Source organism: Mus pahari, chromosome 8 (genome assembly GCF_900095145.1).
Source record: "Mus pahari chromosome 8, PAHARI_EIJ_v1.1, whole genome shotgun sequence".
Taxonomy (NCBI): domain Eukaryota; kingdom Metazoa; phylum Chordata; class Mammalia; order Rodentia; family Muridae; genus Mus; species Mus pahari.
Genome location: NC_034597.1, coordinates 40,985,680 through 40,996,763, shown reverse-complemented (window position 1 = coordinate 40,996,763; position 11,084 = coordinate 40,985,680). Strand labels below are relative to the sequence as shown.

The 11,084-nt window shown below is 36.0% G+C and overlaps 1 protein-coding gene across 1 annotated transcript; it reads left to right on the top strand.

The window, feature by feature from the left end:
* The first annotated feature begins 9,327 nt into the window (after positions 1 to 9,327).
* LOC110325936 (olfactory receptor 4N4-like) lies at positions 9,328 to 10,308 on the top strand. The gene has a single exon (XM_021204099.1). It carries the CDS (start codon positions 9,345 to 9,347, stop codon positions 10,269 to 10,271), a length of 927 nt encoding a protein of 308 aa, XP_021059758.1. The 5' UTR covers positions 9,328 to 9,344; the 3' UTR covers positions 10,272 to 10,308.
* Positions 10,309 to 11,084: the final 776 nt, after the last annotated feature.

Here is an 11,084-nt window from a genome sequence, read left to right as displayed (position 1 = left end):
TCTGGGCCCTCTGGTTAGTCTGGCTAAGGGTTTATCTATCTTGTTGATTTTTTCAAGGGCCAGATTCTGGTTTTGTTGATTCTTTGTATAGTTCTTTTTGTTTCTATTTGGTTGATTCCAGCCCTGAGTTTGATTATTTCCTGCAGTCTACTCCTCTTGGATGTATTTGCTTCTTTTTGTTCTAGAGCTTTCAGGTGTACTGTCAAGCTGCTAGTGTAAGCTCTCTTCTCTTTCTGTAGGCACCTAGAGTTTTCTTCTTAGCAATGCTTTCATTGTGTCCCATAAGTTTTGGTATGATGTGTCTTCATTTTCATTAAATTCTAAAATGCCTTTAATTAATTTCTTTATTTCTTCCTTGGTGAAGTTATCATTGAATAAAGTGTTCAGCGTTCATGTGTATGCGTGTTTTCCATTGTTTTTGTTGGTATTTAAGACCAACCATAGTCCATGGTGATCTGATGAGGTGCATGGGATTATTTCATTCTTCTTGTATCTGTTGAGGACTATTTTGTAACCAGTTATATGGTCAGTTTTGGAGAAGGTACCATGAGGTGCTGAGCAGAAGGTATATTCTTTTGATTTAGGATAAAATGTTCAATAAATATTGATTAAATCCATTTGGTTCATAACTTCCATTAGTTTCACTGTGTCTCTGTTTAGTTTATGTTTCCATGATCTGTCCATCGCTGAGAGTAGGGTGTTGAAGTCTCCCACTATTATTGTATGGCATGTTATGTGTGCTTTGAGCTTTAGTAAAGTTTCTTTTACGAATGTGGGTGCCCTTGCTTTTGAAGTATAGATGTTCAGAACTGAAAGTTTATCTTGGTTGATTTTTCCTTTGACCAATATGAAATGTCTTTCCTTATCTTTTTTGATAACTTTTGATTTTATTCGATATTAGAATGGCTACACCAGCTTGTTTCTTAGGATTATTTGCTTGGAAAATTGTTTTCAAACCTTTAACTCTGAGGTAGTGTCTACCTTTGTTACTGAGGTGCGTTTTCTGTATGCAGCAAAATGCTGGGTCCTGTTGCATATCCAATCTGTTAGTCTAAGTCTTTTGGGGGGAATTGAGGGTATTTATGTTTAGAGATATTAGGGAAAAGTGATTGTTACTTCCTGTTATTTTTGTTGTTAGAGTGGAATTATGTTTGTGTGGCTATCTTCTTTTAGGTTTGTTTAAAGATTACTTTTTTGCTTTTTCTGGGGTGTGGTTTCCCTCCTTGTGTTGGAGTTTTCTATCTATTATCCTTTATAGGTCTGGATTTATGGTAAGATATTGTATAAATTTTGTTTTGTCATGGAATATCTTGGTTTTTCCATTCATGATAATTGAGATTTTGCCTGAGCTGGCATTTGTGTTTTCTTAAGGTCTGTATGACATCTGCTGAGGGTCTTCTAGCTTTCATGGTATCTGTTGAGAAGTCTGGTGTAATGCTGATAGGTAGGCCTTTATATGTTACTTGACCTATTCCCCTTACTACTTTTAATATTTTTTCTTTCTTTAGTGCATTTGGTGTTTTGATTATTATGTAACGGGAAGAATTTCTTTTCTGACTCAATCTATTTGGAGTTCTGTAGACTTCTTGTGTGTTCATGGGCATCTCTTCCTTTAGGTTAGGGAAGTTTCTTCTATAATATTGTTGAAGATATTTACTGGCCCTTTAAGTTGGGAATCTTCTCTCTCTTCTATACCTATACCTATTATCCTTAGGTTTGGTCTTTTTATTGTGTCCTGGATTTCCTCAATTTGCATTTTGTATTTTTTGGCTGTTGTGTCAATGTCTTCTATTGTATCTTCTGCCTCTGAGATTCTCTCTTTTATCTCTTGTATTCTGTTGGTGATGCTTGCATCTATGTCTCCTGATTTCTTTCTTAGGTTTACTAACTCCAGAGTTGTCTCCCTTTTCTATTTACATTTTTAGATCTTAGATGGTTTTGCTCATTTCCAAGGATGCTTGTATATACCATGTAATCTATTCTCCTAAAAGATGTACAAAAGACTAGGAAATATTATATTGAATGGCAATTGGGAGTAAGAGCATTGGGAGTAAGTGCTTTATTACATCAGAGCAGGAGGAGAAAGCAAGATTAGAAGGAAAATACAGAGTAGAATAACTTAGAAATTATAAGGCAACTTAAAAATTAAGAGCACAATATGAAGAATAAGGAGGAAGAGAGAGAGAGAGAGAGAGAGAGAGAGAGAGAGAGAGAGAGAGAGAGAGAACAATATTTAAGAATAAAAAAATTCTGTCACAATAAAAATATTGTGACAACTGCTTGAGGGTATTCATGGAAACCTGGGGGGCTCACCAGTGGCTTGCAAGCAATTATACCTTTGTTGTTTTGAATAAGAAGGGTACTCATATGCTCATATTTTTTAATACATTATCCCTAGTTGATGAAAATGGAAGTATTTGGAAAGGACTAGCAGATATGACATTGGTAGAAGAGGTATATCACCAAAAAATGGGCTCGGCAGTTTTCAAATTCCAGCCCAATTCCAGTCACCTCACTCTTTTTGGCTTGTGGTTGTTGTCTCAACACAAGCACTCAGCTACTTTTTCAGCATTATGCTTACCTGCCTGCTGCCATTCTCCCTCCCTGATATGTTACGGCTTCTATCCCTCTCAAACTGTGAGCCACCAAATTAAGTGCTATTATGTCAATTGCCTTGGTATTGATGTTTTGCCATGACAATAAAAAAGTAAGTAAGATGGATGGATGTTGGTATCAGAGAGTATCATATTACTGTAACAGACCTGACCATGCACCTTTAGAAAAATATGGATGAATTTGAGTCTTTGGACTAGGAAAATGGTTGAATGTTGTAAATGTACTTAAAGAGCAGTCCTAGTAAGAACTTAAAAATTAGTACTTCTGAGAGCCATGTGGACTGACTGTTCAGGCCCAGCTCAACAGGTGTCAGAGAAGCACAATATTAACAATGAGGCAAAAGAGCATTCTTGAATTTTTGAAAAAAAAAAAAGCATGGCTTTTTTCTTGTTCTAAAAATCTTGCTGAGGCTAAATTGAAAATTTTTGGAATAATTTCTTTGGCAGAGGAATTTTCAAGATTATGTTGACTATGCTGTGTGACTATTAGTTATCACACTTGCATAGATCTACAATGGAAAAGAGAATATGGGACCCAAAAAATATAAAAAGTATAATTTAGAGAAAAAGAGCACCAGGAAAACTTAATGTTGGAACCATAGTTTGTGCTGGGGAAAAAAGGGAATAAGAAAAAAAAAGGGAATGGAGCCCTGAGGCTGAGACTTCACGCAGTGAATCCCACAACTTTGAGATTAAAAGGTGAAAGTGATCATCAGTGCCCAGCAAGAATGGAGAGTTCATACACATTTAATTCAAGGAGGGGCCAGATTCCATACCAAGAAGGCATCAGAACTTGGTAGCATCAGCTACTGAGGTTCTGGCTTTAGAGCCATGACAGATCCAGGAGTAATTTCATGGTTCAGGAAAGCCACTGTGGCCATGCTTGTGGCATAGTTGCCCTGTCATGGAGGTCTTAAAAAGCAACTGTGTGAAGCTGTGACTGAATTGTGTGAGAAATGTCAGGTCTTGGAAGTCCAGAGTTGTGCAATGTCTGCCAAGGAGAGTACCATTCAGGACTGGGGACAGTCCAAAAGTGAAAAATGTGCTGTGTTTATCAAAACTAGAAGGGTGCAATCATTTAAGCCTTTGGACATCAGACATAGATATAGGCTTATATTTTTCCACACATACTTTTTTAAGGGTTCTTAAATGCTTCAACCTCTCTTCCAGCCCATCACCCACCAGAGGTAGTAGAAGGCAAGGTCATCAGTAAAGAGCAGCATCAGCAAAGCTCAATGAAGACCAAAGAGCAAGGAAAGGTGAATGAATGTCACAGCATCATTTACTTTTCTAAACAGTGTGTATTCTCTCAAGCATCTTCTCTAACAAAACATCACATGCTTCTTTTCCAGACAGCTTAAGACACCATGTGTCTGTTCTCAGCAAAACATCTGCTCACAGGACAGTTTCTAGAAAAAAAATCACACGGTACAACTGAGTTTCCAAAGAAGTCAGAAATTCCCATTTCACATAGAGTTATAGGATCTGGAATTTTCCCTACTGGGACTCAGTCAAGATTTGGTCCAATATTTCCTAACTATGCTCTCTTCCCTCTCTTTTGGAATGTCAATGCCTAGTCTGTGGCATTGTATGGTAGAAGTATGTAATTTGCTTTTTAATTTTGATTATCCTGGGGGTTAGAAGCTAGAGACTGTCTTCAGTCTTATAAGTGCCATGAACTTTGAGGTTTGAAAATGTGTTAAACTGTAAAGACTGTGAGGACTTCTATGGTTTGACTAATCATACTTCATAATACGCTGAGGTCCTAAGCATATAAGGAACAGAATGTGGTGGCTTGAATGAAGGTGACTCCCATAGGCTCACATATATATTCATATACTTGAATGCTTGGTCCCTAGTTGGTGGAACTGAAGCTGTTTGGAGAATTTGTAAGTGTGGTCTTGTTGGACAAGGGTCACTGGGTGCAGGCTTGGCAGTTTCAAAAACACATACCATTAACAATTAGTTTTCTCTCTGTCTCATTGTCATTCTCCCCACATGTAAGCTCTCAGGTACTGCTCCAGTGCCATCTTGGCCTGCCTGATGTCTGGCTCACACAATGGTGTCAATGGACTCTAATCCTTTGGAATTATGGGCCCCATAATTAAACACTTTTTTTTTTTTTTTTTTTTTTTTTTTTTTGGTGAGTTGCCTTAGTTGTGGTGTTTTGTCGGGGCAATAGAAAAGTAACTAAGATTTCCCAGATTTTACCAGTAGCCAAAAAGTCATCTGTGAAGGTTACAGACCTATGAAACCCTCCCCCATTCATGCTTGCCTCATGTTGGGCTCATTCTTAGGCAAGTCCAGTACAGGCAAGAACAGATATATAAATTTATGTTGACAATTTTATCTTGCTAAGAAATGGCATTTTATAGCCATATTTCCTATTCTTCTTATGAGAGGCAAAGGCCTGATATTCTTTCTGTTCCCTTTTGTAGTGTTGCTGAACCTTAAAGTGCATGGGCTTTAATTTGGCCTCACCCTTTTATGTTTTTGTGTCATCAAAACTTACATCTCAAAGAGGTAGAGACATAAACCTATTTTTAAGTTAAGTATATCTTATATAATTTAATTGTCCCTGTATGGTAATTGTTTTAATTTAATTATCTTTTGTATTGCTTTGTGTCCCAAGAATGAACTGAGAAACAAAACCTTTAGCTACTTCATTTCTATAGTACCTTTAATACTTATATTGCTATTAGTTTATTTATTTAGATTTATCTATTTTATTTCACATGCATGAATATTTTGCCCACACATATGTATGTGTATAATATATGTGCCTAGTGCCAGTGAAAATCAGAAGGAGGCATCAAATACCTTGGAAATGAAATTATGGTGATTGTAAGTCACCATGTGTTTGCTAAGAACCCTATCTAGATCCTCTACTAAAGCAACAAGGGCTCTTAATCACCTAGCCATCTCTCTAGCCCCACAACTTAATTTGTGTATATGTGGGCTGGTAAGATGGCTCAGTATGTAATGGGTACCTACTGTCAAGCCTTTCTAACCACCCAAAATTGATTCACTGGCAAAAAAAAAAAAAAAAAAAAGTAAAATATTGAGAATTGACTCCCCGAAGTCATTCTCTGACTGGGTCTGTTGTTTATGATTTTGCACTTGCCTCTGGCCATTTAGTTATCTCTGGTGTTATGTGGCCCGGATGTCTCTGACTGGAGCTTGCCTTCTTGGAGGAATGCAGTGCAGTCTCTGGTTACGGTGGGCCTCTTTTATTTCTAGTTAGAGTAGGCTTCCAGTGTCTCTGGTTACTGCAGACCTCCAAGGAGGCAAGCAGGCTGTAGGGTGTGGAAGGTTATAGGCCTGGGTATGAAGCAGAGTAGAAGAAAGATGGATCTCAAAGGGTAAGGGTTAGGTGTTGTGTCTGGAGCCAACTGAGTTCTGTGGTTGTCCCAGATGGCCTGGGTATTTAGGGGAGATTCTTGCCTGTGTACTTCCTGGGAACTTCCTGGGAGGCATGCAGGCTGTAGTTTGTGGGCAGGAATTGGGCGGGTCTGAACTTTTTAGTAGGGAAGGTTACATAGCTCAATGGGCATTAGAAAATTTGAAGGTTTTTGAGAACAATCTCTCCCTTGCATTTGGCTAAGGATCCAACTTGCAATTTAACATTTGAAAAATAGCAAGTTTCTGGTCTTTTGAAAGACCAATTCAATGACTTCTACTTCTGATGGGACAAACAGTGGAATCTGAATTCTAATTTTGACTTTGGGTGAAAATATGCCATTTTTATCAAATATCAGAACATTGAATCTTTTCTATTAAAAACCCTTTGCTTCAGAGCCTGATCCTACTGGGCATGTCAATCAACTTGTCAGTAAATTTGGATTTTTCAAATTGTTTCTTTTCTTTATATAATACCATCACCCCATTAAGCTGGAGAGTGTTCTTAGTTATTTTAATTTTTGTTAGAGATGTGCTGGCTTAGTTAATATGTAGTTGTAGATTCTCCTCCAATAACCATGATGTCACTAGCATTGATTAATCAGCTAGATTTTCAGTACCAGGCAAGATTTCCCTCCTGTTTAGTGGGTTTTAAGTCTAGTTAGAGGTTTGTTGGTTACTGTCAAAGTATGCCTGCCAGTGCTGCACTTTCAGGTTATTGGGCCATTCTGGTTGTTGCTGTGATTCATAGGCATCACAGCTGAGTACGACTTTGGTTGCCTTCCTTTGGAAGGTTGTATAGCCTCTGGTATCATGATAGGTACCTTCAGGTGGTAGGAGGCATTTAGATTCATTTCTTCTCAAGGGTCTCTAATCAGTCAGTGACAGAATATTTGTTTTAGCACCCACTGCTTACATTGCAAATCTTGATTTATATAGATTTGGACATTTATATGAACTAAACCCCTCATTTCATTCTTTGTCCATTACCTGTTGGCATTTTGACAGTCCCCACGGAATTCTTTGCAGTTTAGTTAGACTTCAAATTCCCAAAGCCCATTCTCCATTGCATCATAAATTATGTCAAACTCTAAACAGCCCCTCTGTTGTAAAAAAAAATTAATATTAAGTTGCAACAATCAGGTGTTGCCTATTTCATTAGAGGGGAAGGGAGATGTTTGCTCTGTAAGAATATTGGTGCACAGTTAGTGAGGTAAATGTTCTTACTATTCTTCACATTTATAAAGAATAAAACAAACATGCAAAAATATAATTCCTTAGGATGTATATTTACTATCTTGAATGCACAGAATGTTTTAGGAATGCCAAATTAAAGTGCATTCTCACTAATATAGTTCTTTCTCCTTCAGATATTTGATTGTTTTATTAGGATTGCATAGTGTTTAAAAAATTGTTTTGCTGTTTGCCCTTAGACATAAATGTATACCCACCAACTAAAACAAGTGAGAGAATTTAACTAATAATTAATATGGAAATGTTATATTGAAAATTGAAAAGAAAATATTTCTTTGGATCCTGGTTTTAAAAAAGAACAACTCTGACATGCTTTCCTACACAGCTGAGAAAAGAGGTTCTCCTTGTACAAGGAATACTGATGAACACTGATCTGGGACTTTGCATTAGGCTGAAGTTAAACATATGAAAGTTTTGAATTTATAATCTTAGATTTACGAAGTTAGCAAATGCAACAGTTTGAGTCTAAGATTAAAAAAGAAAATCTGTATCACACTTATTTATTTCTCAGAACTTATAATACCTTATGCATTTACACATTTATAAAATTGATATTAATATCCACTAATCACTATGTCTCTCTGACTCCCTGTTAATGCCTTCCATGTCTTCCTTCAAATTACATGTTTTTATTTTACATGTTAATAGTAATACCGAGTTCAGTTAGTGCTGCCATTGTGCACATATGAACATGACCATCTATTATACACATTTTGAGTTTTGTTATGCTTCAAATATAATGTGTATCTATCTATATATTTATTTTTTAGAATAAATACATGTGTATGTATGTGTGTGTATGCATGTGTGTCTGATCTAATATGCTAATTCTATAATTTTAACCCAAGAATATATGGAAACATATCATTATTAAAGATATCAATAAAAAGACAGAAGAGACAGCTGTATTATAAATGAATAAAATAGAGACAGAGAAAATCTTGGACATTTAAAAGAGGTAAAAATTTAAATATTTGTACTGATTTTTAATTTGAGAGACTTGCCATTTTATTCCTTTTTTTCTTCTTCCAATCTGTTTCTTTCCAGTTGTAGATAATGAAGCCCTCTTTACTTCAACTCTATTTTCCATTTTCAATGATGCTACCATTTTTTAAAAAAATTAATTTTGTAAGGAAGACAATGTAAAACAATCTCTATAAAACTGAATTATTTTTATGTAATATAGGAGCCTTTGTTTACTCAAATTTCACCTCACTAACAACCTCTTGGTGATAAAACAAATAGCTTAAAGATTTCTTTGTGTAGTTGTCAACAAGAAGATGATGTTATAAAAACTATAAAACTGAAAGATATCAAAGTCTTCTATATAAATACATGCAATGAAATTGCTGCAACTATGATAACAATAAAATTTCAGATTTATTCTCATATAGAGCACACTCCTCAGAGAGAGATTATCGTCCAGAAAAGCATCAGTTTGTTCTTCAGCTGCCCAAAACTTTCTGTTTTCACGCTTAATTAATAGCTACATCTTCACTAAGGAAAAATATCCTCAGAAAATGAGGGATTTTTTGTGGTTACTTGGAGAAGTTTTTAAGTCATAACTGATGTCTAGAAAACAAATACCAACTGATAATATAATTCAATAGGTTTGATAAATAAATACACATATGAAACAATTACTTCATAGTTAAGACATAGAATCTATGTGTCATTCCTCTTAGCTATAAATCTTTATCAATTTCCTTGAAAAATATATACATGAAGACTTAAATCCATACGGGTAAGGTTGTGTTCTTTATATAATAACCAAACCAAACCAAGCCAATTTCTTTTAGGGCAATTAGAAACAAACCCAGAACAACAGAATCTTTTACCTCATACAACAGTCAAATACAAGTTCTGGACTAATGCTAAGATGAAGGGGTGGCTTAAAGAGTAAGATGTTTGGCCATTATGAAATGTAGAAGCTAAAGGTCAGAGGGGATGGCTTTGTATATAGAGAGATGAAATAATACACCAGTGTCTAACCATGCTTCTAGAATAATGGCTATGATCTAGTTAGAAGAGACATAAAGGATTGTTTTATTTGTTGATGTTGTGTAGGGACTGGTGATGGAGACAGAAAACAGGACAGTTGTCACAGAATTCATCTTCACAGGACTGACAGAGTCACATGACATTCAACGCTTGGTCTTTGTTCTGAGCTTAATTTTCTACATCATCATCTTGCCTGGAAATGTCTTCATCATCCTCACCATCATATCAGACCCTGGACTTACTGCCCCTCTTTATTTATTCCTGGGAAATTTGGCCTTCCTGGATGCCTCCTACTCCTTCATTGTGGCTCCCAGGATGTTGATAGACATCTTCTCTGACAAGAAGATAATCTCCTACAAAGCCTGCATCACTCAGCTATTTTTTTTGCACTTCCTTGGAGGAGGGGAATTTTTACTGCTGGTTGTGATGGCCTTTGACCGCTACATTGCCATCTGCAGGCCTTTGTATTACTCCACTCTCATGAATCCCAGAGCCTGCTATGCAATGTTGCTGGCTCCCTGGCTTGGAGGTTTTGTTCACTCCATTATTCAGGTTGTCCTCATCCTCCGCTTGCCCTTCTGTGGTCCAAATCATCTAGATAACTTCTTCTGTGATGTCCCACAGGTCATCAAGCTAGCCTGTACAGACACCTTTGCAGTTGAGCTCCTTATGATCTTCAATAGTGGCCTGCTTACTCTTGTGTGCTTTCTTGGTCTTCTGACTTCCTATGCAATTATTTTATGCCATGTTCGTAGGTCAGCTTCTGAAGGAAAAAACAAAGCTATATCTACATGCACCACTCATGTTATCATTATATTTCTTATGTTTGGACCTGCAATTTTTATTTATACACGTCCATTCACTGCCTTATCAGCTGACAAAGTGGTTTCTTTCTTCCATACAGTAATATTTCCTTTATTGAATCCTGTGATTTATACCCTTCGGAATCAGGAAGTAAAAACTTCCATGAAAAAGTTATTTATTCGTCAAATAATTTGTTAATTGGGTTTTAAAGGAGAAGTCAGGCAGGAAAGATTTGACATGGTATTTATTTAGTTATATAAGTTATGTTCTTGATTAGATCTTGTTTTTCAGATACTATTATAGGCAACTTGATGCATTTATACATAGTGAGAGAATAAAATTGTTTTAAAAGATGTGAAAGAATCAATAGATTTGTCTAAGTAAAATAGACAAGTGTGATAGTTGTATGGATTAAATTTTATATTATGTGTGGATTAATACAGTAAACAGCTTTATCCTAAAATCAGTAGTTTCAGTATTTCCATTACAGTAGTAATACCATCTTTGTATTCAAGCATCAGAACAAATAACTGACAATTCTGTCTGTTGTATAATGAAACATGACCATAAGATTATATGAAGAGATCCATTCATTTTGGTTCATCAGGGTTCTCTATGCAAAGGCTACTGTGGCTCTCCAAATAAGAAATATACTATTTCCCTTTACTTTTCTAGACCAAAGTATAATGGCACTTGTATTGGACTCCATTGCTCTCATTTTTCAAGCACTTGCAAAATAGGATATTGCTATTTCAAAGCCTATTTCTCCAAGTATTATGAAAAATAAAGAGGAAAAAGAAATTCTCAAAATGGAGCTGCTTTAACAATTACACAGGCACATGACTGATCACACTGAGAAACAACACTTATAGGCCAAAAATGGACTGAGTTTCCACATAGCAAATTCTATATGCTATACTAATGGTGTGATGGCCAGTGATTGTTTCTTGTAGTCATTATATTGATTTAAAATTTTTTCAGCAACTATTTTATGAATGAGTATTTTACTTT

What these genes read in the sequence shown, in the direction of transcription:
- LOC110325936 (XM_021204099.1), top strand. Translation starts at nt 9,345, where the DNA reads ATGGAGACAGAAAACAGGACAGTTGTCACAGAATTCATCTTCACAGGA.